The following is a 27,935-nucleotide window of genomic DNA, read 5'->3' as shown; positions in this document are numbered from 1 at the left end:
TCCAGCGCAGAGTTCCAGGCGTGCCTGAGACACCCCACCCTGAGACCCGAGAAAAGACTCTCGGCTCCCTTTCAAGGAAAGAGGAGGGACAGGCCGGTGAAGTCCCTAAACTTGCCTTTAGGGCAAACCTCCCGTCGAACGCGCAGCCTCTTGTAACGGACTGATTTAGCCTGGAGCGCCAATCAGTCCCCAGTTTCCCGATGCCATGATTCCCTCTATGATGAAGCAATGGTACTTTCGGTAATGTTAACACCGCGGAGAAAAAGCGCGGGCTGATCCCGTGGCGTCTTCATAAACCCTGGACATCCGTTTCTGTCCCACACGAGTCTAAGCAGAGCCGACTCGGAAGGAAGCCCCGTCGAGGGCCACAGGTAAGTCTGCACGGAACGGTAGCCGGCATTTCGATAGGGAGAGGGTTTATTTCTCGCTCGCCGAACGACGCCGTTGGGAGGAGGGTTATCCGGAAAGCGATCGCGCCTTCTGGAGAACCGCGAGGAGACGCGATCGACGGGGCTGGGAGGAATGTTCCCAGCATTGCCGCTCTTGTTTACGGATAAGCGGAAGGATAGGCGAAGTTTGAGGGAGGGGCGGAGCCTTTGTCCAGGAATCGGCCTGCGGCGAAGGAGGGCAAAGGAGCGCAACGCAGGAAGCGTAACGCAGGAGGCGTGCGGCTAGTCCTCAGGCTCGCGGAGTGGCGACCTCGGTTGGAAAACGGGATTGCGCAGGGACGCCGCGGGTAGAGCCGGTAGCCGGCCCGCTCTGCCTTTCCCGCGCGCAAGGGGTGGAGCTGGTTTGCCCAGGGAGAGGGGCGAAGAAAGCCCAAATGAATTATTTTGCTTGGCAGGAGCAAGCGGGAGGCTTGGGCGACTGCGCTAAGGGCGAGGCTTTCCTTAGCTCAGTGGCAGAGGGCCTGCTTGGCACGCGGAAAGACTCACGTTCAGGCCTTGGGAAGTCCAGGTAGGGCTGAATGGGAATGAGATTCCTGTCTGAAACCCTGCAGACCCCCTGCGGGTGGGGGTGGGGGTGGGGGTAAATGCATGTCGAAGTGGGAGCATAGCTGCAGAGCCAGGGAGCCGTGGCCAAATCCAGCCCCAGATGGCCATGCTCCCTTCCCTGGCTCCCTTCCCCCTTGACCACTGATTATTTGGTGGTTACCCAGGTTTGTGCATCTCTTCCCCCTCCCCTTTTCTAGCAGTAAGAGCTTAAGTAAAACATGCTGGGATTGGGGACTCTTTAGCTCCAATGGAAAGTAGGCCCTGAGAGCTCCTCTGAAATAGAATTCAATCCTTGGGTTGAAAGAGCTTAACATAAGAACGTAAGAAAAGCCCTGCTGGATCAGACCAAGCGGTGCTGGATCAGACCTAGTCCAGTACTCTGTTCACACAGTGGCCAACCAGCTCTTGACCAGGGACCCACAAGCAGAACACTGTGCAACAGCACCCTCTTGCCCATATTCCCCAACAACTGGTATACATAGGCCTGCTATCTATGACACTGGAGGCTGCACATAGCCATCAGGACTCGTAGCCATAGATAGCCTTCTCCTCCAGGAATTTGTCCAATCGCTTTTTAAAGCCATCCGAAATAGTGGTCATCACTACAGGTTGGACACCACTGGTTTAGGGAGAAGCCCTCTGGCTTCACTCTGTTCCTGCCTCTGCTACAGCATCCCTGTTGATGACTGTGGCCACATCCTTTAACATTTTATCTTCTATTGTGGGAGGCAGCGGTTCATAATTGGAAATAACATACGTAGCAAGCCGAGATAAATTATCATCATTGAGAGATGGAGCTTAGTATCAGGAGGGCCATATGGAATAAGGCTCAAGACAGTGCTTCTGAGCATGTTTAAAATGCCTTTTCCTCCCTCTTGGATGGATACTGAACTCTGCTCCAGATGAACCATAGGAAGCAACATCACCTAAAGCATCTTCCATAAGAACATAAGATGTGCCATGCTAGATCAAACAAGGCTCCATCTAGTCCTGCACACTGTTCACACAATGGCCGACCAGCTGTCGACCAGGGACCAGCAAAGCAAGACATTGTGCAACAGCACCCTTCCACCCATGTTGCCCAGCAACTGGTGCACACAGGCTTACTGTCTCGGATACTGGAGATAGCACATAACCATCAGAGCTAGTAGCCATTGATAGCCTTCTCATCCAGGAATTTATCCAAATACCAGCAGATGATGATGATGATTTCTTACCTGCCTCTCACTATGGATCGAGGCGGGGAACATGAAATACAATAATACAATATAAATCAAATGCATAAAACTGATTAAAAGAGCATATAAAACTAAATGCAATATTAAAATAACAATCAGAACATCTTAAAATTCTTAGGTTAAAATTCATCTGGGTAGGCCTGCCGGAAGAGACTAGTCTTCCACAGTCTGGGAGCTGCAGAAGAAAAGGTCCTCCAGGTAACTGTTCCCAGGGTAGATATGGCTGACTGGAGTAAGTTCTCCCCAGAGGACCTGAGTATGTGGGGTGGATTGTATGGGAGGTGATCCTGGACCCAAACAATGTAGGGCTTTAAGGGTAATAACCAACACTTTGTACTTCACCCTGAAACTAATTGGCAGCCAGTGGAGTGATTTTAATGTTGGTATAATATGGTCACCCCTAGGTGTACTGGTGACCAACCTGGCTACTATATTTTCAACTAGTTCAAATGTCCGAACTAGGTACAAAGGTAGCCCTATGTACAGCGCATTACAGAAGTTGAGCCTCGAAGTTACCATTGTGTGTACTGCCATATTTAGGTCTTCCAACTTTAGGAAAGGGTGCATCTGGCGTATCAGCCGAAGCTGATAGTAGGCACTCCTGGCCGGTGCATCTATCTGGGCTGTCATTTGGAGCAACGGATCCAGAAGCACCCCCAAGCTGCAAATACAGTCTTTCAGAGGGAGTGTAACCCCATCCAGAACTGGTTGACACACCTCCAAACCCAGATGTGTTATTCTACATCTCACAGCATCCCCAAGACAGCAATTGTCTGGGATTGCTGGAAGTTGTAGCCCAGCACATCTGGAGGGCACCATTTTGGAGATGTCTGGCCTAAAGTGTCTTCCCCCACTTCCTTTCATAAGGATAAAGAGCTGAACTCTGAGAGGAGTGTATGGAGAAAGTGAATGAAAGAAAGTGCCCCTGATTATGTGCAGAGTTACTTTTTTCACCTATTTGTGTTAGCTATCTGTGTTAGGCTGCACACATCAGTGACTGGGAGTGAGGCTTGCACTTTGGTTCCTTAGGAAGTGAGCCATGGCACGTCTCATTTTAGAAATCTACCCCTACCATTGGGAAAACATGTGGAGAGGTTCTGGGATAGTAAAGTGCGGTTTATGAAAAGTTGACTACGTTGGTAATATTTTGCAGCAGTACCACAAAAGGAAATGATTGCTACAGATTAAGCAGAACACTTCTGTGCTGCGTCGCACTTTGGCCAGGGTTAAATATACATGTAAGAATTCTGCAACGTCCTGCCTTTTTCTACCACCTGACCTGGCAGTAGCAGCTAACTCTGGTTTATAAATAAAACTACATAATCAAACAAACCTGATAACATTTATTTATTATTACATTTCTATACTGCCCAATAGCCAAAGCTCTCTGGGCAGTTCACAAACATTCTGCCTTTTATGTGGGAACCATGTGTGCCACTCTTACCCTGTTGTTACATCTCATCCCCTTCCTCCTAATTTTGAATTACTGTTCACATTGGGATCCCAAGCTACGTTGGGATCCCAAGGAATATCTGAAGCTGCCTTATACTGAGTCAGACCCTTGGTCCATCTAGCCTAGTATTGCCAACACTGACGGGCAGCAGTGGCTCTCCAGGGAGATGCCAGGGATTGAACCTGGGACCTTCGGTGTGCCAAGCAGGTGTTCTACCACTGAGCTGTGGCCCTTCCCCATGAATGGATGGGCAGATTCACAGGAGGACAAGGCAGGCAGTCCTTGAGGCAGCCCAGTTCCTACAATAGCCTTACAAGGGGCGGAGGAGCAAGCTCATGGGCAGGCCGCGTGAATCCCAAATCAGTGTCCTCTCTCCTCCCCGAATTCAAGCCCTCCTTCTCTCCCTCTCCCTAATGAGCCACAGTACTATAGTTTAGCTATTCCCTGCACATGCTCAGAGGGCCAAACATGAGGCAACAGACTTAGGGGTCCGTCCCCACATGCAGAGCACACTTCTCTGCAAGTTCACAATGGGCTGGAAGGAATTTGGCTGGGAGGTAAGGAGGAAACCTCAGTGTGTGTGTCCCCAGAAGGGACTGGGAAGTGGGGAGTGGGAAAGGGGGCAGAGGTGGGTATCTGGTAGTGGTGATGAGTGATGTGGGGGTGGGACTTGACAAGGAAGGAGGTTCTGAAGCCTACTTGGAAAGGAGGGGAAATTACCTTCCATGAAGCCCCCCATCACTCCCTATGATATCACTCTTGACCCCTTCACTCCCTATGACGTCACTCTCAGCTCCTTTCACTCTCTGTGATGTCACTCTCGAACCCCTTTACTCCCTGTGATGTAACTCTTGACCCTCTTTAGGCCCAGTGACATCACTGCTACTCCAAACACCCCAGTCTCCACAACTTTCAGGACCGGACCTGGCTAGAGACTTACTGGAGACTGATTAAGGCCTAATCTACACCAAGCAGGATATTGCACTATGAAAGCAGTATGAAAGTGGTATATAAATGGCAGGAGCCACACTGCTGCTTTATAGCAGTATTGAGGTGCACTGACAACATACCATATATGCCCATTGACACATACCATATACCCCTTTCATAGTGCTATATCCTGCTTGGTGTAGATTAAGCCTAAGTTTTCTTGAAGATAGGAGTTACCCCTTTCCCCATTTGGTTGAACTTATTTTAGTGTCTTCTCCTCACAACCATTGTCTTTTAAATTAGACTGAATAATAATAATAATAATAATACCTTAATCATAATAATTTGTTCATTGCTGAAGTCATATTCAGTAAATGTTCAACACATTTTGCAGGAATTATTTTTTTTGGGGGGGGGGGTGTTTCCAGACGCAAGGAGCCCAGATGGTTTTGTCCTAGCAAGCACCCATGTTCTCCATGAACGCTTTCCCTGCAGTTAGACTGCTTGCAGACATTGCTGGAAAGAGCAATTTCACCCTGCAAGTTGTCATGTTGGGGATAGTGGTAAGCATAAGTGTGACTGACAGGTACCTGTTCGATGGCTGAATGGCAGGATTTTCCGTCCACATTTTAAGCAGAAAAAGAGACCTGCAATCAGTGCTCATTTCCCCCCCTCCCACTCATAGAATAAAATGTGTTTATAAGCCCTTCGTAGATAAGAGTTTATATATTGCTCATGGTAAAAAACCAAAAGATATGAGAATATCTATATGTATGGGTCCCATCTTGTAATAGAAGTTTGGCTCTTAACTAGCTACTTGCTGCCCTAGATGATTGCAGCAAGTAAAGGAATGCATTCATAAAATGGAAGACAATTGGTTTGGGGGGGTCCGTCCATGCCCCCGCTTTCAGGTCACTGGTGTGCCACAAACTGCTAACATAGGTGTGTATGGACAGGTTGGGTTGTAATTTGTATGGCTTTGCATTGTAAAGTTGATGTTGTTTTAAAATCTGCACCTAAAACACATTTTTAGATGCATATTCTTAAAGGACAACTTTAAAAAATTTATATATATATATCTTACCCACCTCTCCCTCTAGATCGAGGCAGGGAACAACATTAAATACAACAATACAATACATCCTTGGGATCATTAGGTACAGAAATAACATAAAATGTGAATTCATCTAGACAATTGGTGTGAGGAATAATACATTTTCTAGGTCAGTTTCTGTTGATGAAGAAATATAAAAACTTTGAATTATAGAGAGCAATTCGGTGTAGAATACAAATGTAGCTAATTCTGTGCTATAAAGAGACCTGAAAATAATTTGAAATACATAGTACATGCTGACCAGTCTGGTGTGTCGGATGGACTTATTTCTCTATTTGGATAGTTATAAACTGAGCTTCATCAAAAGATATCAGGGTGGTGAACAATAAATATGTAATGAAAACAATAAAATACCATTGTAAAACAATAAAGGTTTGTAATGGAAACCCCACAAAACAGACTGACTGGTTTAAAGGGCCCAGGAAAACAGAAAAGTATTGATCTGGTGCTGAAATGGCTACAAGGTTGGCGCCAGGTGCACCTTCATAGGAGTTTCACAAATGGGACACCATAATGGAGAAATCCCATTCCCTATTTGTCCTTCAACAAGTAGAAGGCATCTTGAGAAAAGCTTCCCCTACAGATCTTAAGACACAGGCAGGCTGGTATGGGGAGAGGCAGGTATTTGGCTCCCACGACATTTAGGTCTTTATAGCTTAAGCACCAGCCCTTTAAGTTGGGCCTGGAAGCAAAGACGTAACCAGTGGACTAGTGTAATAGGATCCTATCTGGCTGCACCCATTAAGGTTCCAGTAGCCACATTCTGCAGTAGTTGAGGCTTCCAGGTCGTCTTCCAGGGCAGGTCCAGATACAACACATTACAGTAGTCCAATCAGGAAGTTACCAGAGCATGGGCTACTATGGTCAGATTATTCCTAGCCAAGATGCTAAGGCCAAACTACATGCAGTATTGTGTTGAGTATTTGTACTGATGTTTCTGCAATCTACAGCGGGAAGAAGATACAGGAGCAGCCTTCTTCATCATGTTCCCTTAGCAGGTTTTCCACTGAAAATGGCCACTTCCCAGAATGCTCTTTTCCCCCCATGGAGAACAAAGATGCAAGTATCTTTACCTTTTCGCCCATGGGAGAGAAAAGTGTCTGAGGGGATTCTTAGTGGGTGGGTGGGTGCCAAAGGTAACCCTGCTCCACTCCCCATGCCAGTATTCCACTGCAGATTGTAACCTTTGCAGCTGGTGTAGGTTTAAAAAAAGAGTGTGGCAGGCTGGGAAAAAGTGTTTAATAAAAAGGAGGAGTCTGGCTTTTATCTGGCTGATATTTGTATATAAAATTATTATCAGCAGAGCATGTTAGAGCAGCTGGGAACAGCTGAAACAATGAATTCACTAAAGAAAGCATCAGATCTCATTTAATCTATTCAATCTGGTATTGACTTTAAGATGATTGATATTATAGTCCTGCAATTTTTTACCACTTTGTAATTATTTGCCTCATGTATCGTTGCTTTCGTTTGGGCCAAATGTACAAGTTTTTCCATTACCTTAATGATCAGATACTGTGCCCATGGATCATCATATTTACTTGCGGGTCAGTAAAAGTCATCCAATCAACAAACCAAACAGCCCTTGCAAGTCTGATTGCTGTAAATGGAAAATCCTCATTGCCTTGATTATTGGACTTGCTGGCTCTTCCTTTCCTGCTGACATCTAAGTGAGAGATTCACATGGCCCTTGGGAGTGTCAATAGCCTCTAGTTTCTGTCCTGAGTACTGAATGTTCTGAATTGCTTTTCTACATATGCAGCTGGTTACAGGAAGGTCAGATAACTCTTAGTATTAGTACCCTTGTGTTGTAGGGCCTGTTCCAGAAGACACCTTAAACCCTGCTGGTTAAAGCTTTTCGTTAAGCAGCTGGGTTTAAGGTGTCTTGCGTGAAGCATTTTGCGAAACCCTGCTCACTAACCACAATTGGATCATCTGTAGCTAAAAGCGTTGCGTGTGACAACACAGCTTGTGGTTAGTGCTAACCCCAGAGAACCACAGTTTCACTAACCAAGAGCCTGAAGTGTTGTCTGAACTGCCTTCTAAATAGGGCCTTAAGGGTATCCTTGGGTTAAAAAGAGGAACCTTGCACAAGTTCAACAGGTTAGAATGGCAGGAGTTAAAAATATAGCAGCCTTCTCCATACCTGGTGCCCTCCAGATGTTTTTGACTTCAGTTCCCATCATTCCATGTCAGCATGGCCAGTGGTCAATAATGCTGGAAGTTATAGCTGAAAAAGCCTGAAAGGTACCAGACTGGGGAATGCATGAAAGTATAGAGAAAACAATCTGGATTCTTTTTGTAGTTAAGCAAACCAGAGAGAACAAACTTGACTGGAATTTCAACATATCACAGGTATCACCCTTGAAGCTTTTTAGGGAAGAACTGTAATGTGTTCCTTCTGGGTGTTCCCATCTCACTTACTGGTGACAACTTCCTTGCATTGTTCAAGGCGTTTGTATGTACAGGGGAAATGATCTGATGAGTTTGTCACTTAAAACCAGAAGCAAGAAGATTCCAGTGTCTCTTTAAACTGGGGTGGGGGTGGGGACTTGGTTTAGCCGAGAGCAGAACTGGTTCCAGGCAAGCACATTGGCATCCACGTGCCAGCAGTGCATGGGGCCATCCCTCTGCTGGCACGTGGCCCCACACTCACACAAATCACACGCATTTCACTCCTCCCCACTGCAATCGGGCATTTTAAAAGCCTCCACTGGTGCCAATGGAGGCTTTTAAAAAAACTGATTGCTGAAGGGGAGGTGGGCTATTGGGGGGAGGTGTCCACCACATGAGGAGGACTAGTTCTTCCCTCTCTAGCAGCAACCCCCCTGAAAATACCCCCTCAACTGCAAAGGGCTTTTTAAAAGCCTTCTTGCAGTGTGGGAGGGGTGTTTTTGGAGGGAGGGTCACAGCATGGGGGGGGGAAGGGATTGTCCTTCCCTCCTTAGTAGCAACCCCCCCTTATACCCCCAGTGCTGCAGTTAGGCTTTTAAAGCCTCCATTGGCACATTTTTTTAAAGTATTATTGCAGTGTGGGAGGGAGGAGAGGAAATCGCTTGTTTCTAATCTCTGGCTGGGAATGATGGACGTTGTGGTTGTCGAAAACACTTGGAGGGCAGCAGGTTGGGGAATGCTGATTTAGAAGTGTGCTCTGGCCTAACCTGAATCTCGCCCATTTCTACAATAACTCTGTGATGTTGGTGATCTTTTCCTCCTATTTTCAGACCAGCTACCAGTCCAGGTCTGGGCTGGGTTGAGTTGGGCTATGAATGAAGCTCTCCGCAGTGAATGGGGGGCATTTCAGCCAAGGAACCTCACTGACCCTGGCAAACAGTCGGCAGCCATTGACCATGTTGCCATGGCTGTAAATATGAGCAAAAATGCACAGATCGTGTTTCAACGGTCACGCTCCAACCAGGATTCGCAAATTCATTCCCAGCTGTGACTGTAAACACGACTGTAGACAATGGGCCAATTCTTCCATTGCTCCACTTTGCTTCAGTGGAGGCTGGTGGTTCCGATGTCAGTGGAGTGGTGAATCCACTCCAGGTTTTAGTCAGAACCAGGCAGAACTCTAGAGGAGCTATCATAGCTCCTCTAGAGTTCTGCCTGGTTCTGATTGAAACCCGGAACAAATTCACCACTCCACTGGCATCGGAGCCACCAGCCTCTACTGTTTTGCTTTTGGCGGGGCTAGCAGAGTAGGGGGAGCTGAGATTTTTTAATTCAAATCTGGAAATCCTCCAGACAGTTCCCAAAGGTAAAGAAGTTATTGATTATGGCTCAAAGTTTATCGAGGCTGTTCCTAGCATTGCTGAGTACAAAGGGCAGGATTACAGAAAGCACGCATGAGAGCCTCTCTTCCAATCCACCAGCTCAGCATATGTTAACACAGCCTTATGCAACCTGTGTTGGACTACAACACCAAACAATTGAGGATGATGGGAGTTGTATTCCAACACATCTGGAGGGCATCTGGTTGGGGAAGGCTTTTCTAAACAAAAACAAGGCTAGGCATCCTGATGCCCTCCAAATGTGTTGGACTCCAACTCCAACAAGCCACAGCCACCATGGCCAATGGTCAGGGTTATAGGAGTTGGAGTCCAAAACTTCCAGAGGACATCAAATTGCCTCTTCCTGTATTAAAAAGTTCCCCTTCATGGATCTTTGAGATCAAGTTTCTGACTTCTATGTTAGAAGGTTCTTCAACAAAAAATGCACACTAATTGTGTTACAACCATAAAAACCTGTTGCTCTACAGCCAAATGGAACCTTTCTACTACGTGAGCTATGTAACGAAGTATAACATTTTAAATATATGTCATTGCTTTAATGTTTTAGAAAATGGTCCCAAGTTACATAGCTCATTTAATAGCTCATTTCGCTCATGATTGTATCATACTACATTAGGAAGTAAGCTGGCTAGAAGTTAATCAGATATAATAAATACAACAATTTGCTTTTTGTTTTTAAAAAAGAGAAATTCGGGACATTGGCTTTTGTTGAAGGCTTTCTGCATATGCACGTCACTGAGCAAGATCATTGACTTGAGCATCAACAACCCAGACCAGTTACTGGGCAAAATGGGATCTTTTTTTCATGTCTTCTTCAGTAAAATATTCATGCTGTTTGGAAGATGGAATCATAAATACTCATAATGAGTGGGACCTGCTGTGTTGCCCTGTATTCAGTATTGAAATTAGCCATGCCCTCCTCAACAATACTTCATTTTGCCATTATATTTCTAATGATATTTTTTTACTTCTGCAACCTTTGGGGTTTCTCCAAGCCTGCTGATGCCTCCATCATGTGTGTGTGTGTGTGTGTGTGTGTGTGTGTGTGTGCGTGCTGCTATTCCGGGTACATAAGAATAACCACTCTAATTTTGTTATAATTTGAAAACTGAGCCAATTGCAGAACTGCCAACCTGGCAATAAGTCTTCTTGAATTCAATGGGAACACAAGAAGAGCCCTGCTGGATCAGACCAAAGGCTGATTTTTGGTCTGATCCAGCAAATGCTATTTTGGGCTGCATTAAGAGAGGTACAGCTTCCAAATCGCACGAGGCACTGGTTCCCCTCTATTCAGCACTGGTTAGGCCTCATCCTGTTCTGGGCACCACACTTCAAGAAGGATGCAGACAAGCTGGAGGGAGTTCAGAGGAGGGCAACGAGGATGATCAGGTGTCTGGAAACAAAGCCCTATGAGGAGAGACTGGAAGAACTGGGAATGTTTAGTCTTGAGTAGAGAAGACTGAGGGGAGACCTGATAGCACTCTTCCAAGTACTTGATAGGTTGTCACACAGAGAAGAGCTAGGATCTCTTCTTGATCATCCCAGAGTCCACATAATAATGGACTCAAGTTATAGGAAGCCAGATTCCAGTTTAACATTAGGAAAACTTTCTGACTGTTAGAGCAGAACAACAATGAAACCAATTACTAAGGGAGGTAGTGGTCTCTCCCACACTAGAGGCGTTCAAGATGCAGCTGGATAGCCATCTGCTTTAAGGTGGATTCCTGCATTGAGCAGGCAGTCTCGATGGCCTTATAGGCCCCTTCCAACTCTACTATTCCATGATTCTATGATCTAGTCCAGCCTCCTGTTCCCCATGGTAGCTAGCCAGATGCCTATGGGAAGCCTTCAAGAAGGACATGAGCACAACAGTCCTTGCTTGCTGTTGATTCCAGCAACTGGTATTTAGTGGTGTGCTTCCTCTGATTCTGGAGTTAGCAGGTAGCCATTGTGACTATTGACAGAAGATCTCGTTCACCTTGATTTCGTATAATCCCCTATTAAAGCCATCTAAATTGGTGACCATCACCCCACCTGTGGAAGGAAATCCCATAGTTTAACTATTTGCAGAGGGATAGCCAATGTTAGATTGTTGCAAGAAAAACAACAAAGAATACTATGGCATCTTAGGGACTCTCGAGTTTATTATGGCTTTTGGATGCTTAAATGAAGATGTAATTCCTTTTGTTTGTCCTCAATCTCCCATCATTCAGCTTCATTTAATGATAGGATTGTGCCCTTACTCTTTTTTCAAGATATAAACATTGTAAACTTTCTGCATAGGGGAGTTGCTACAGCCCTTTAATTATTTTAGTTGCCCCTTTCTGCACCTTTTCTAGCTCTATAGTGTCCCTTTTGAGGTACAGTGACCAGAATTGTACACAGTATGTCATAGCTTTATAGATAAGAGCGTAACAATACTGGTAGTTTCATTTTTGATTCCTTTCCTAATGATCCTAACATGGGGATTTGCCATTTTCACAGAAGCTACAAACCCCAAAATCCCGTTCCTGATCAGTCGCCACCAGCTCGGACCCCATCAGTATATACGTGAAGTAAGGATTTATGTTGTCAGAAAGGGATTTTGGGGTCATGGTAGTTAGCTCAATGAAAATGTCAACTTGGTGTGCTGTGAAAGAAGTAACTTCCATGGGGCTTACTTCTGAGTAAACGTGTAGAATTGCACTCTTACTAGGAAATTACCCCCTCCTTTGACTCAGTGGGATTAAATTCTGTGTAGATATATTCCGGAGTGGTAGCCATGTTAGTCTTCTGCATCCAAAACAACAAAGAGTCTTGTGGCACCTTTAAAACTAACACATTTATTCTGGCATAAGATTTCATGAGCATCAGATGAAGTGGAACACAAAATCGTAAACCAAAATAAACATGTAGTTTTTAAGGTGCCACAAGACGCTTTGTTGTGTACATAGAGTTAGGATTGTAGAGTTAGAAGTTAGAGTTAGGATCTAGGATTACATAGAGTTAGGCAGGTTGATTCCTATTCTATACATCCTTGTGATGTATAGGAAAATAGAGCTCAGTTTCTGAAGGTTTTCTGTATAGTTTTTCAATGTGATGCCAGTGACTGATGTGATTAATGGAATAATTGTGACCTCTTCCTGTTGCTGTAGTTTTTTCATAGCCAGTGGTGTATATCATTCTATTATTATTAGGATGACCATACGGAAAGGAGGACAGGGCTCCTGTATCTTTAACAGTTGTATAGACAAGGGAATTTCAGCAGGTGTCATTTGCATATATGGAGAACCTGGTGAAATTTCCTCATCATCACAACAGTTAAAGCTGCAGGAGCTATACTAGAGTGTCAAGATTTAAAAGAGGTCAGGGCACCTGCAGCTTTAACTGTTGTGACAAAGAGGAAATTTCACCAGGTTCTCCATATATACAAATGACACCTGCTGAAATACCCTTTTCAATACAGCTGTTCAAGATACAGGAGCCCTGTCCTCTTTTCATATGGTCACCATTATTATTATTATTATTATTATTATTATTATTATTATTATTCCTTTTACACTCAGGAAATCCTGATTCAGGATTTCAGTGCTGTCAGCAAAAAGGACTGGGTTTAGCTCATTCTGCTGTTGCTTAAACAGTGGAAGACGTAGTTGGGTAAAGAGAAGGAACTGGCTGGGCTGCCCTTTCCTTCCCCACTTGCTTGTGCAACTGTGAGGGCAAAGTTGTTGAATGAAAACCACTGAATTACTTTTGCTAACTTTTGCAAACTTGCTTTGACACAACAATTCTACAAGCTGAGCTTAGAGTAGGGTGACCATATGCAAAGGAGTACAGGGCTCCTGTATCTTTAACAGTTGCATAGAAAAGGGAATTTCAGCAGGTGTTATTTGTATGCCTGCAGCACCTGGTGAAATTTCCTCTTCATCCCAATAATTAAAGCTGCAGGAGTTATACTAGAGTGACCAGATACAAAAGAGGGCAGGGTTCCTGCAGCTCGAACTGTTGTGATGAAGAGGGAATTCCACCAGGTTCTGCATGCATACAAATGACACCTGTTGAAATTCCCTTTTCTATGCAACTGTAAAAGATACAGGAGCCCTGTCCTCCTTTGCATATGGTCCACCCTAGCTTAGAGCAGAGTTCCTCTTTCCTTTGGGGTCATTTATTCAGTGCTGCTGTCTCTATGGCATTATAGGAATGCTTTTGACCACACCTAGATCTACAGAGGTGTGTTTGAGACTGTACTCCCTCCTGGTATGAAAATTTTCATTGCAGACAGGGAATCTTGGATTGCACTTCTGGTGGTGAAGCCTGGCTTAGGAGCCATTTGGTATTGAAGAGGAGAGATAGATGGGGTGGGTGGGTGAGGGGAAGACAAGAAGCCGGAGCTTGTGTACTGGGGCCAAGGGCAGCTGCCCTCCATCTTACACCTCCAAGAGCATGTAAGCTGAGATCTCTTCCTGCTTGTACAGGGAAGAATCATGTGGAGGAGATCTGGACTGATCAGCTGGACTGCAAATTGAGGCAAGAGTGTGCCTGCAGAGAGACAGAAAGCTGGGTGAGAGACTTAGTGTGTGTGAGAGAGAGAGAAGGGGGGAGGGAGGAGAGAGAGAGAAGGGGGGAGGGAGGGGAGAGAATGAGCGTGACAGGCCAATAGACTTTCATTTCCCCCCCCTCTTCTATGCCAGTGCGATACTGAATGATACATTGAGAGCACAGGTGGGCAACACACAGCCCGTGAACTGCATGTCTGTCCGTCCCCCAGCCTTGCAATGCAGGGCATCTCTACTTCAAGAAGAAGAAAAAAACTTTCACCCTTACCTCATCTGGGGTCGTTTCACATTCACATCAGCAGAAACGGACAGTGACCATGTAATTTTGAATTGAAAAGGGAATGCTAATGCAACCTATACTTTTCAATGAATCAGTGTCATCTAGTGGCAGAATAAATCCATTGTAAATTAAAACATGGAATTATCGGGGGAAGACGTCTTGGCTGTTAACAATGTCATCTAATCGACCCACAAATTTCCGTGAGTAGCTGGTTGTGGCAGTGCAATAAATCGCTCATTTAGAGAAGCCCACTGAAACTTGGAGTGGTAACAACAAAATCAGCAGTTTATAAGAACAAGCTAAATTTGATCTACAAACTGCTCCGTAGTGGTTTGCTGCTGAATCTCAACAGGAAACCACCTTTTTTTCTTTGTCTTTTTTTTTTGCTACTCTTGATTTTTAATTTGGCAGCAGCAGCAGCAGCATGGGCCCTGAGTGGCAGACCAGGGGGAATCCAAAAATGCCCCCTGGACTGCTGAAGTTACCCACCCTTGATAAAGAGAGGTTTTTTTATCCGTTTTATCTGTTAAATATCAATTTTTCTCAGGGAGACATAAATTCTTACAAATAATCCAAAAGATAAGATAACATCTATGCAGCTCTTTCTATAGTTATTATTGATGTTGGGAACAAGAGGCTCACCTCCAAGGAATACAGTTTATTCATTAATGAATTTTAGATTGCTCTTTTTTTTTTTTTTTTTACTGGCTTTTCTACATAAAATACACTCAAAGCGGCATATAAAATATTAGTACTAACATGAAAATTCTTGATTAGAAAAGCAAAGCCAAGAAACAGTAAAGGATCTGGGGGCAACCTTAAGGTAGCATAAAAGGAATTAAAGCAACAGGTTACCCCCAAATGGCTTGTAAATTGGGAACACACCATGGACTTAGGTACTCTTGGCTCCTCTCCTCTCCCTCCCTTCCATTTTTGGACCTAACTGGGTTGCAGTATTATGTCTGTACACTAATCATGGTTAGCTCAAACCAGAGTTCGCAATCTTTGTTGGACCGGGAATCAACTAGCAACTTCTGGTTTGAGCAAACCATGTTGTATGCGTTAAGACTGGTGCAGATTTAATACTACTCGGTGGTTAGCTCCCAAATGGAAAGGCAGATGGCAAGAATAGGGGGTCTACAAGGGTTGGGTGGGCTCAGTCTTCAGTAGAGATGTAAAATTTCCGGAAATTTTGAAGCCATGGAAAAAGCCCAGTTTTTTTTTTATGGAAAAAACGAAAATTTTTGGAAAAATTGAAATAATGCAATATTAGCACTTTTTACAAATTGAAAGTCACTTTGTTGCTTTAGGAACATGAAATGTAATTATGTCCAAGTTGGTTTGGCATAAAATTATTACATTTGGTACATTAAAAGTAGTGTATTCAAACAATTATTACAAATTGAATTTACTTTTTTTACTTTTTTTTGGTAACAAATGGAGCTTCATGCTCCTGAACTGTTAGGAACACCTGAACTGTAAGGAACCTCTTTGGTTCTGCCAGTTTATGAGGAGCAGGCAAAAACAATTTTAAAAAACAGCCACTGAAGAAACCACCGACATTAGTAACAAAGTAAATTATTTATGTCTCCGCTAGTCCTCCAGTGTCAAGACATAAAGCCCCCATTCCCATAAAAAGAACTGAGAAAAATGGGGGGGGGGAGACACCAAGATTCAATGAATATGCATGAAATTTAATCAGACTCATTTTCTGACCTATAGCTATCAGTATTAGTTTCAGTCTCTGCTTCCATGGAAGTGCCCCCTAGAGGCAGAAATGCATCTTCCTCTTGCATTTGAAAGTTGTAGTCTCAGTTTGACAACCTAGGACTTGCTTGTCCTTGGTGCACAGACATTGTAATAATCTGATACTGTACAGTTTTTAGAAATCATTTGGAGAAGTAAATATCTGAACACTTTGTCTTAAACATTTTATTCATCATGCTAAAATAAAACATCCCATAATCCATTTTTCTTCATTTTTTTTCATTTTTTCCCAATTTTTCAGGAAAAAAACAAAAAAGGCTTCAGAAAAAATGGGGAAAAACTGCTTTTTTCTGAATTTTTCTGGGTTTTTTCTGGGCCTTCACACCTCTAGTCTTCTGTAGTTTTTGTGGAACCCTCGCCCTTTCCCTCCCACCCCCAAATCCTCTGAATGTGCCAGTGAACTTGGGGGAGGACAGGAGAGGTCTTTCACGCTGCACGGTGCTTTAGAGCAGACAGCGTGTCCATCTGATACATAAAACCTGTCCTCACCCCAATCCACCCACAGTTCTCTGCAATTCATGGGGAAATGGGGAGGTGATCACAGTGCCATATAGTATCTTCTCCAGGAGGCTGGTGGCTCCAATGTTGGTGGGGTAATGAATCTGCTCCAGGCTTCAGTCGGAACCAGTCAGAACTCTAAAGGAAGAATGGCTCCTCAAGGTGATGGAATTGGCGGAGATGGCGAAATTAATGGCGCTAGTACATGAAAGAACAATAGCCTCATATGTATTGGACTGGAAACCTTTTATTGAGTATATACAAGAACAGCAAAAGGATGACTTATTTGTTTGTGGGTTTTATACATAACCTGTACTTTTGCCTTTGATATATATACATTAGTTTGTTGTTATGAAATTCATACCTGGCAATATAGAAACAATGGACGTTTGCCGTCTGACATGAAGATCGCTTTAAATGAAATACAGCCTTATGTATTGTGTTTATTTTACTAGATGTATGCGTGGTGTAGTAGTTTGTATAGTTTGTAGTGTTTCTTTCTTTTCTTTTTCTTTTTTTGTACCTTCCTTTTTGTGGAAAATAAATAAAAGTATTAATTATTAGATTGTAAGCCTATGCGGCAGGGTCTTGCTATTTACTGTTTTACTCTGTACAGCACCATGTACATTGATGGTGCTATATAAATAATAATAATAATAATAATAATAATAATAATAATAATAATTGGGGGTGGGGAAAAGAACTCTAAAGAAACTATCCAAAGTGCTCTTTTAGAGTTCTGACATCTGGAGCAGATTCACTGCCCCACTGTCATTGGGGCCACCAGCCTTCACTGAGATCAGCCTTCCCCAACCATGGCCATGCTGGCTAGGGATTATGGGAGTTGTAGTCCAATTCATCTGGAGGGCTCCAGGTTGGGGAAGGCTGGGTTAGATTCATTGCTCAGCTGCGTTCTGTCGAAATCCCAGGCTGCTCTTCAGTTAGCCACAAGAAACAATGCTTGAGTGAAGCTGTCCTGCTCCAAAAGACAGCAAAGGCTTCTAGTAATCCTCCCTTTAAAAAAGAGCATTTGTTCCAGAGGAAAAAAGATAGATAGATAGATAGATAGATAGATAGATAGATAGCAAGCAGTCTGTGTGAAATGCTGGCAGTCTGTACTGTTAATGCAGCAGTTTAGTTATTCAATATCTATAATTCATAGAATTGGCCTATTTGTTAATTACTGGCCCCGGGCCCAGTCTTTTCTCCCCCATGGAATACATTTATGGGATGGCTTGAAGGGATTTGGTTCCGCAGCAGTTTACACTTATTAAGTTTGAACACAATTATGCTGAAGGGTACAAAAATTCTCCCTCTGGTTCCCAGCCAGTTATTTCAGCTATAATTTTAATAAACTTTTTTCAAACACACACACACACACACACAGACAACTGTTTGCTTTTGTGCCATCAAAACATAGTGTTTTGTGCAGACTAAAACATGCCCTTTACAGCCTTCCCCAACTGGATGTCCTTCAGATGTTTTGGACTACAACTCCCAGTATTCCTGGCCAGGCTATGCTGGCTGGGGCTGATGGAAGTTGAAGTTCAAAACATCTGTAGTGCCCCAGGGTGGGGGTGAGTAGGGAAATTCCTTTCTGTAAGTCCAAAACATCTGGAGTGCACCAGGTTAAGGATAGGTGTTGAATCTGGGGCATGGGTCCAAATCTGACCCTATAGACCATGCCTGCTTCCCCTGGCTCCATCCCCAACCAATTGTTTTGTGGTTTCCTGCCAATTGCGTGTTTCCCCCCACCCTTTTAAAAACTTGAAATGCCTCTGTGAAAGCTTAGTTACTGGCACTAAGGGCTTTGGACTAAATTCTGGCATTTTTGGTATCTCAGAACTGCCCTTTTTGTCTTTGGCCAAACCCCCTTGTTGTCTGGCCTCGCCCACTGCTAGAATGCAGCCCCCAAGGGCTTCTGTGAGATGGAATTTGGCCCTCGGGCTGAATGAGGTTCAACACCCCTGCTCTATGTGGATAGCTGGCCATGCCACGGCCATTCCCAAGCAACAGTGCAAGTGCACAAGCGTGCTTTTGTGAAGCATCCCTCCTCTTCTTCTCTCCTTGGGGCAATAATGACCACAACAGGCAAAAGGGGTAGATTAGGGTGACCATATGGAAAGGAGGACAGGGCTCCTGTATCTTCAACAGTTGCATAGAAAAGGGAATTTCAGCAGGTGTCATTTGCATGCATGCAGCACCTGGTGAAATTCCTTCTTCATCACAACTGTTGAAGCCGCAGGAGTGACCAGAGACAAAAGAAGGTAGGGCTCCTGCAGCTTTAACTGTTGTGATGAAGAGAGAATTTCACCAGGTGCTGCATGCCTACAAATGACACCTGCTGAAATTCCCTTTCCTGTGCAACTGTTAAAGATACAGGGACCCTGTCCTCCTTTTCATATGGTCACCCTAGGTTAAATGGGTTATCCAGAGAGGAATAGGGCTGCCCAACCCTCGCTCTCCATCTCCCCCAACCTATAAACAAAAAAAGTTTAACAGCAGGAATCTGGTGTCTTGGTAAGTACAGATTTAGGGCGCAATCCTAGGCACGTTTCGAGAGAGAAAACGTCCTACAACTCCCAGCATTCTCCAGCCAGCATAGCTTCATCTTTCACTAACCTGATGCCCTCAGGTTACCGAAGGATGTCTTTAGATTACAACTTCTCACTTTGGCCCAGCCTACCGTTGCAATTCGGGCCCCGAAAGCTTTAAAATGGAAGCCCGCCCTCCGGTTGAAAGAGTTTCTGCACCTCTGCCGTATTGAAATTAGATCTTGGGGTTTTTCCTTGTAAGAAACCTCTGGGATATTATTACCAACCAGACACTGGAAACTTACATAACGTGTTTAACAACTGTCCTTGCTAGGGGTGACTGGATTTTGGTAAATAACTGTTCTGTCTGTGTGTAGTGTATTGTTGGGTGTCTTTCATGCCTTTGCCTGCTCATTGATAGGATGGGGGCATTAGGGATGTATGGGAATTTCATTCTGGTTTGCAAATGCACACTTGCGTAAATCCCCCCCAGAAGTTTTAAAAAAATGCCTCGCAAGTTCGCAACTTGGAAAAAGCAGGTCCACTACAGAATCCGCAGATTGAATTCACTGAAACCCAAACTCATTTGAATCCATAGCGGATTTTTCAGACGTCTCCAGCCCTTGCTAGATCTAAGCAATGACCTTGGCAAAGGCCAAGTAGCTTTCTTACAGGCTACTTAAATCAGGACAACATGACCAATTTGGGGACTTTACAAGATCTTGGCATATTTTTAGTTTGCTAATCCTGCATTGCTACGTAATCTAAGGCCCTAGTGGCATCCTGTTGATCTTCCCAACAATCCTGGCTGGTAGGATAGGCTGAGAAGACTTCCACCCCCGCAATCTTGTGCACCCATACTTGGAGCATTGACCACAGCGAGGCTTGTTTCTGAGTAAGTGTGTAGGATTGCGCTTTCGGTGAGTCTCATGTCTGAGCAATAGATTAAACCATGCTCATATTTCTTTTCAGCCGTTGGATATAATGACCAAATGGAACTTCCATCTTTAGAGGCAGTATACCTTGATTATCAAATGCAGGGGATGAGTAGGATGGCCGTCAATTTTATACCCTGCTTATGAGCTCACAGTGGCATGTGGTGGCCACTGTTGGAAATAGGATATTGAACTAGATGGCCTTTGCTCTATTCCAGACTTAGATTGCTATGTTTATCCCAGACCTCTGTTATCCAATGTGAATTACAATGCTGTCTTCTTTCTCCCCACCCTTTCCACAGGACAAGGGCACCATGCTTCGCCATCACCTCATATTTCTCATTGGAATGATGCATGCCCCCAGAGAAATGATGGCAGTTCCTCAGTTTTCAGCGGAAGGCAGGATTGCGTACTATCATTTTTGCAACCTCACATGGGTTCCACTTGTGCCTGAAACTGTTGTCTTGCTCTCTCTCGATTTCAATTACATCCAGGAAGTGAATGCCACCTCCTTCCCATATCGGGAGCGACTGAAGATTTTGTCACTTGGAACACAGTTTGCTTCTCCTGTAACCCTAAGAAGAGGAGCTTTTTGGAATGTGCCAAATCTTATTCAACTGGATTTAGCTGACAATAAAATGCTTGTGTTGGACCAAGGGGCTTTTGTGGGCCTGGTGAACTTACAGAACCTTCTGCTGTATGCCAACGGCCTTGATGAATCGATTCTGGAAGGCGCTTACCTTCGAGATTTGGTCTCTCTGCAGTATCTGGATCTTCGCTTCAATCTGATCACTCGGCTTCGTCCCCACCCACTATTTTACAACATGAAATTCTTGGACGTTTTGAGCTTGAAATTAAACCCCATCAAGACCATCTGTGAAGGAGATCTGGATAGCTTTCGGGGGAAAAGGTTCACGCTGTTAGATCTCAATTCGAATCACTTGTATACAGAGCATCCTGTGGACTGGGCAACCTGTGGGAACCCTTTGAAAAATATTCTCATAGACGTGCTGGATGTTGGTAATAATGGGTGGGACGTGGCTACAACCCAGCAATTCTGTGCGGCTATCCAAGGAACACCACTTCTGTCTTTGAAGGTCTCTTCTGGCTCAATCGGCTTATCATTTGGATTTAATAACCTCCAGGATCCAGACAATTATACATTTGCAGGGCTTGCCAGGAGTGGCCTTCTCGAACTCAATATTTCACACAGCTTTATTTTTTCTCTTAACCCATATGTATTTCAGTATCTTGCTGACTTGAAATTTCTTGATCTTAACTCAAATAATATCAATCAAATTCAAAAGGAAGCATTTTTCGGTCTTCAGAGCCTGGAACGCTTGTATCTGTCAGACAATCTGCTGGGCGAACTCCTTGCATATTCTTTCAAAGGCCTTCATAATCTGATTTATCTAGACTTGCAACATAATCACATTGGGGTGATTCAAGAGGGCACATTCGAACACTTACCAAGGCTTCAGGAAGTGTATCTCAGGGATAATGCCCTAAAAGTAATCCGGTCACTTCCGAATCTCAATTATGCTTTTTTAGGTGACAACCGGCTAAGCTCCACAGGCACTAACCGAATCACGGCTATAAATGCCACAAACCTTGACTTGGAAGGAAACAGGCTAGGTAACCTGGGTGATCTCTATGAACTGCTCCGAATTCCAGATGTGCAGTTTATCTTTTTGAGAAACAATCATTTCTCTTATTGCTACAAATACAACGACGTAGCAAACAACAGTCAGTTACGCTACTTGGATCTTGGCGACAATATGTTAAGCCTTGTGTGGCAGAGAGGTTTATGCTTAGATGTGTTCAAGGCACTTTCCAAGCTTGAAACACTCCATCTTGATAATAACTACCTTAGTTTGCTTCCAGAGGGTATCTTTAGTGGCCTAGTATCATTGAATAGGCTTAACTTGGCTTCTAACCAATTGAATTACATTTCTCACAGTGCCTTCCCTCCGAGCCTGAGGAACCTTTCATTATCATTCAACCAGCTGTTTCATCCAGATCCCCAGCTCTTTACAACTCTAGACTATCTGAATATCAGCTATAATCATTTTTACTGCAATTGCCACTTAAACAACCTGATTGTGTGGCTAAACCAAACCAACGTCACCTTAGCTGGATCACCAGATGAAATGTTTTGTTTTGGACCTCCTGAACTGGCTGGCGTTTTTCTTCATAAATTAAATTTTGATGGTTGCGATGAAGGCGAGAACTTGGAGTCTCTACAGTTGTCACTCTTCATTTTCACCTGCGTTGTTGTTACGATGTTCTTAGTGCTGGCGATTGGCTTTACTCGCTTTAGGGGGACTTGTTTCGTCTGGTATAAGACCGTAACAAGAGCATTTATGAACGAGCTCCAAGAGGAGCTGGATAAAAAGACATATAGATATGATGCCTACCTCTGCTATAGCAGCAAGGACTTTGAGTGGGTCCAAAATTGCTTGATCAAGCACCTGGACTCCAAATATTGTGACAAGAACAGGTTTGCTCTCTGCTTTGAAGACAGAGATTTCCTGCCAGGAGAGGACCACATCAGCAACATCCGTGATGCCATTTGGAACTGTCGGAAAACTATTTGCGTCGTGACGAAGCAGTTTCTGAAGGACGGCTGGTGTGTGGAGGCGTTTAATTTTGCTCAGAGTAGGTACTTTTCTGACCTGAAAGATGTCCTCATTATGGTGGTCGCTGGGTCGCTTTCTCAGTACCAGCTGATGAAATATCAGCCGATCAGGGCCTTTTTGCAAAGAGGGCGGTACCTGAGGTGGCCTGAAGACCACCAAGATGTGGAGTGGTTTCTAAACGTACTTTCTCACCAAATACTGAAGGAGAAAGAAGTTAAGAAGAAACCCGAGACATTGGAATTGAAAACTGTAAGGGTGACTTAGTTGGGAAGATGGCTGGCCGCCATTTCAGTGGTTTAAGAGAGCCAGTTCTCCAATGAATGTGCCAGTCCATTCTTAAGACACGCCGAGCCCTAATCTCTCTATATGAGCAAGGCAAATCCAGCATTGAAATTTGCTTGATGTCATTCCCCTTCACTCCTCTGGGCAAGACTCCACATCCAAGTCTTGCATGGAGGAAATGGCTTTCTTTTGTGCTTGTTATGGTTTTATAACTATACAAACTCCTATTGATTTAGGGAGTATTAATCATTGTGTTGTTTAGTCAGGGAAAAGTCTATTACTCTTGCCCTTAGACTTGAAAACCTGCTGCTGATCTCTTGGCTTGATGAGTTCAGGGTCTAAATTGAAACACTGGCCTAATCTATACCAAACAGGATATTGTGCTAGGAAAGCAGTATATAAGAGGCAGGAGCCGCACCAAAAAGGATATAGAGCCATTGTGGTGTAGTGGCTAAGGTGTTGGACTGGGAGTCAGGAGATCCAAGTTCTAGTCCCCACTTGGCCATGGAAACCCACTGGGTGACTTTGGGCCAGTCACATACTCTCAGCCCAGCCTACCTCACGGGGTTGTTGTTGTGAGGATAACATGGAGAGGAGGAGGATTATGTACACCACCTTGGGTTCCTTGGAGGAAAAAAGGTGGGATATAAATGAAATAAATAAATATAGCGGTATGAAAGCGGCATATGGTATGTATCAATGGGCCTAAACAGTTATCAGTGCACTTCAATACCACTATAAAGCAATAGTGTGGCTCCTGCCTTTTATATACCACTTTCATAGTGCAATATCCTGCTTGGTGTAGATTAGTCCATGGAGTGGCGAACTTTTCCCATTGGGTCCCTTTCAGCGCTCCAACAGACCTGGCTGCCTCCTTCTCATGGCTATGTTCTTTTCAAGATCACCCCCCCCCATGTCCTTGGGGAGCTCTCTCCCAATCATGATTTCTCAATTAACTGGAAGACTATAGCCTTATTGGGTGCTTCATTCCATTTAGATCAGCAGCACAGGACCTCATTCAACCTGGGACCCAAATTCCATTTTGGAGAAGCTCTCAGGAGCCACATTCCAAGTATGGGAGGGGTCAGGACTCCCCTAAATACCAGCATATTTAAGCTTAAACTTTTTACTGCCAGTAACTAAGCCTTAAGAAAAGCATTTCAACATTTTAGAGGGTGGGACTGAAGAAATGTTGGGAAACCATCAGGTTATTAGTGGTTTGGGGCCAGGGGAGAGGGATGAAATCCTGCACCCCTGATTTAGAATGAACACACCCAGGGGGAGGTGGGCTACACCGTGGCAAGCTCCACCCCATCCACTGATGCTTTTTCATTAGATACCAAGCCCTGCGCCTCTTTTTAAATGTTGTACATAGCGCTAAATTGATTGAAACATGGTGATGGATTCTTAATTCCAGTGCCCGTTTGAGTGCATTTTTTTCAATCTAACTACCTCAGAGTCTGAAGGACTGACCATAAAGGGAATATTCAGACAACTACGTTTGACTTAAAGTTACTGAGCTATATGTGCCGGGATGGATTTAAATGTCCACGCTTTGAATCAAGACAGAGCTTTTAAGTCTGCTGTTTAATGTGAAGTTGAATGAATAAATACGTCTAAAGACTTCAAAACAGGCCTCATGCAACTATAGGTGATATGAGTTCCTATGTGATTCAGCCAGGTAAATGAGTGGGCTGCCAAGAGGGGAGCAGAGCACTCAACCTCTTCTCCAGCACTCTGCCACATTTTTAAGCTGGAAGGAGGAAGGGAATTTGACTCTTCCCTGCCCAGCATAGAAACCAAGGAAGCTATCGGGAGAGAAATGGAGCTGTCGGCCCATCCTCTAACAGCCCACTTGGTTTCTACTCTGGGCAAAGGAGAGGGTGAGGCACCTCTTCCCTTTGAAGCGTAGATACCAAGTGGGCTACCAGTGGAGTTCTCCATGTGCACGCTGGATACGCTAGAGGTGAGGCTCCATCTTAGGCACCCATCATCGAAACCACCAATGGAGGGAGCAGCCTTCTACCTGCTGCTAGCCTGCAGAGTTTTGATGCTAGATATGTTTGGTATATTTTGCAGAATGAAATGAATAAAAATAAATATTGAAACTGTTTCTCAATGTTTGCTAATGAGAAGGCAAGACTCTTTTTGTCAGGAGAAATACTTTTTTGGAAGTTCATTCTTTTACATGATTTATTGGCTGGCATTAAGCTGGAAAATTGAAAATGGGTGCAATTCCTTTCCTTTCCAATGAGCGGTCAAGTTAGACTTGCAATTACATTATAAATGGAAGGTAGAAGTATTTGCATTTCTTCGTTATGCAGTCATTCCAATAAAACAAGGAAGAGGCTGGCTTGGGGAAGAAATACATCCGCAGTTATAAAGGAATTATATTCTATTAACTGGATCTGCAGTTGATCCTGTAATGAAAATTATGAAAACGAGAAAGTGATATTTCAGTCCTTATCCGCTGGGTGGTGCTGTGGGAATTTAAAAGCTCTCGGAATTTTGCCATGTATCTTTATGCTAAGTATCCTGTCCAGCTGTTTACTAGAAGAACTTAAATAAGCAATTTTGCCACAAAAAAGCAATTGCGTGTACTTACCAGTCCCATTTTTTCAACTTTTTGTCACCAAATGACATTACAAAAACAAGAATTAGGGCTCATCTACACCCAGCAGGATATTCCACTATGAAAGTGGTATGAAAGTGATAGGAGGCAGGAGCCACACGACTGCTTTATTGTGGTACTGAACTGCACTGACAACTATCGGGGCCCATGACACATCTATACCAAGTAGGATGCAGCACAATGAAAGCAGTATGAAAGCAGTACATGTATGTGTCATGGATCGGAACAGTTGTCAGTGCAATTCAATATCACTATAAAGCAGTAGTGTGGCTCCTGCCTTTTATATACCACTTTCATATCACTTTCATAGTGGAATATTTGCTTGGTGTAGATGAGCCCTTAGTCTTGTGGCACCTTTTAAAGACTAACAGATGTGTTGTAACCTTTGGTAGGCTATTGCTCACTTCATTAGATGTATATGTACCTGGGTATATCAAAAACATTGCAAATAATAGATGCAAATGGCCAAGAAATGCAAGTGCTACGGTTGGTGATATTTCTAAGGAAAACTCAGGTGGTGTACATGATAGCATATTTTCTGCTTATGTATGTATTACATTGCTATTCCACCCAGTAACTAATGTTCTCTGGGCATATATTCACAAGAACAGAAATGGACAATAACGCAATCTTCTTGACTTTATACTAATTTAACAAGAAATAACACATACTTGATTAAGTCCTAAATGAACAGAAACAAACTTGCAGGTAAGTTTTGATAAAGCATTTTCATGCTGGAGACTCATTGTGACGTTTTTGTATTGTTTTCTTCCAGTATCCTATGCTGCATCAGAAGAATGAAATGTTCTCCCACTGGTTTTATTTCTGAATGTTGCCATTTTTTTTCTTTGATAGATTTGTGTCTATTTAGTTTGCATAGAGTCTGGCCTGTTGATTCAATGGTTTGCGTCCAGTGAAAGCCAATCTCTGTCCGTCTGCGGGAGGCTTTTGCTACAGTAGAACATTTCCTGCTGGCTGAATGGGGGAGATCATAGAATCATAGAATAGCAGAGTTGGAAGGGGCCTACAAGGCCATCGAGTCCAACCCTCTGCTCAATGCAGGAATCCACCCTAAAGCATCCCTGACAGATGGTTGTCCAGCTGCCTCTTGAAGGCCTCTAGTGTGGGAGAGCCCACAACCTCCCTAGGTAACTGATTCCATTGTCGTACTGCTCTAACAGTCAGGAAGTTCTTCCTGATGTCCAGCCGGAATCTGGCTTCCTTTAACTTGAGCCCGTTATTCCGTGTCCTGCACTCTGGGAGGATCGAGAAGAGATCCTGGCCCTCCTCTGTGTGACAACCTTTTAAGTATTTGAAGAGTGCTATCATGTCTCCCCTCAATCTTCTCTTCTCCAGGCTAAACATGCCCAATTCTTTCAGTCTCTCTTCATAGGGCTTTGTTTCCAGACCCCTGATCATCCTGGTTGCCCTCCTCTGAACACGCTCCAGCTTGTCTGCGTCCTTCTTGAATTGTGGAGCCCAGAACTGGACGCAATACTCTAGATAAGGCCTAACCAGGGCCGAATAGAGAGGAACCAGTACCTCACGTGTTTTGGAAGCTATACTTCTATTAATGCAGCCCAAAATAGCATTTGCCTTTCTTGCAGCCATATTACACTGTTGGCTCATATTCAGCTTGCAGTCTGCAACAATTCCAAGATCTTTCTCGTTTGTAGTATTGCTGAGCCAAGTATCCCCCATCTTGTAACTGTGCATTTGGTTTCTATTTCCTAAATGTAGAACTTGGCATTTATCCCTATTAAATTTCATCCTGTTGTTTTCAGCCCAACACTCCAGCCTATCAAGATCACTTTGAAGTTTGTTTCTGTCTTCTAGGGTATTAGCTATCCCACCCAATTTTGTGTCATCTGCAAATTTGATAAGCATTCCCTGCACCTCCTCGTCCAAATCATTAATAAAAATGTTGAAGAGCACTGGGCCCAGGACTGAGCCCTGCAGTACCCCACTCATTGCCTCTCCCCAGTTTGAGAAGGTTCCATTGATAAGTACTCTTTGAGTCCGATTCTGTAGCCAACTGTGAATCCACCTAATAGTTGTTCCATCTAGCCCACTTTTAGCTAGGTTGGAATCTTCACAGATTCCAACCTCACATCACAGGCTCCTCTGTCTCCCCCAAATGTGCTCGGGAGGGTTGACAGAAGTGCAGAACATTGGAGGAGGTGGGGTTGAGGGCTGCAGAGGGAGGGGGGAATCAGCAAAAATTGCCTCCCTCCCCACGTCCACACCTTTCAGCCAGCAGGAACATTCTGAGTAGAACTCTACTTGGGGATACTTCAGGGCTAGATCTA

At 44.0% G+C, this 27,935-nt stretch overlaps 1 protein-coding gene across 1 annotated transcript; it reads left to right on the top strand.

Annotated features, from left to right (window-relative positions):
- Positions 1–326: 326 nt before the first annotated feature.
- Positions 327–23,051, top strand: TLR5 (toll like receptor 5). Its single transcript, XM_063125590.1, has 2 exons — positions 327–371; positions 20,376–23,051. Exon 2 carries the CDS (start codon positions 20,388–20,390, stop codon positions 22,974–22,976), a length of 2,589 nt encoding a protein of 862 aa, XP_062981660.1. The 5' UTR covers positions 327–371; positions 20,376–20,387; the 3' UTR covers positions 22,977–23,051.
- The last annotated feature ends 4,884 nt before the right edge of the window (positions 23,052–27,935 follow it).

Source organism: Elgaria multicarinata, chromosome 4, assembly GCF_023053635.1.
Source record: "Elgaria multicarinata webbii isolate HBS135686 ecotype San Diego chromosome 4, rElgMul1.1.pri, whole genome shotgun sequence".
Lineage (NCBI taxonomy): Eukaryota > Metazoa > Chordata > Lepidosauria > Squamata > Anguidae > Elgaria > Elgaria multicarinata.
Note: the sequence above shows the minus strand (reverse complement) of the source record. Positions and strands in the feature narration are given on the sequence as shown.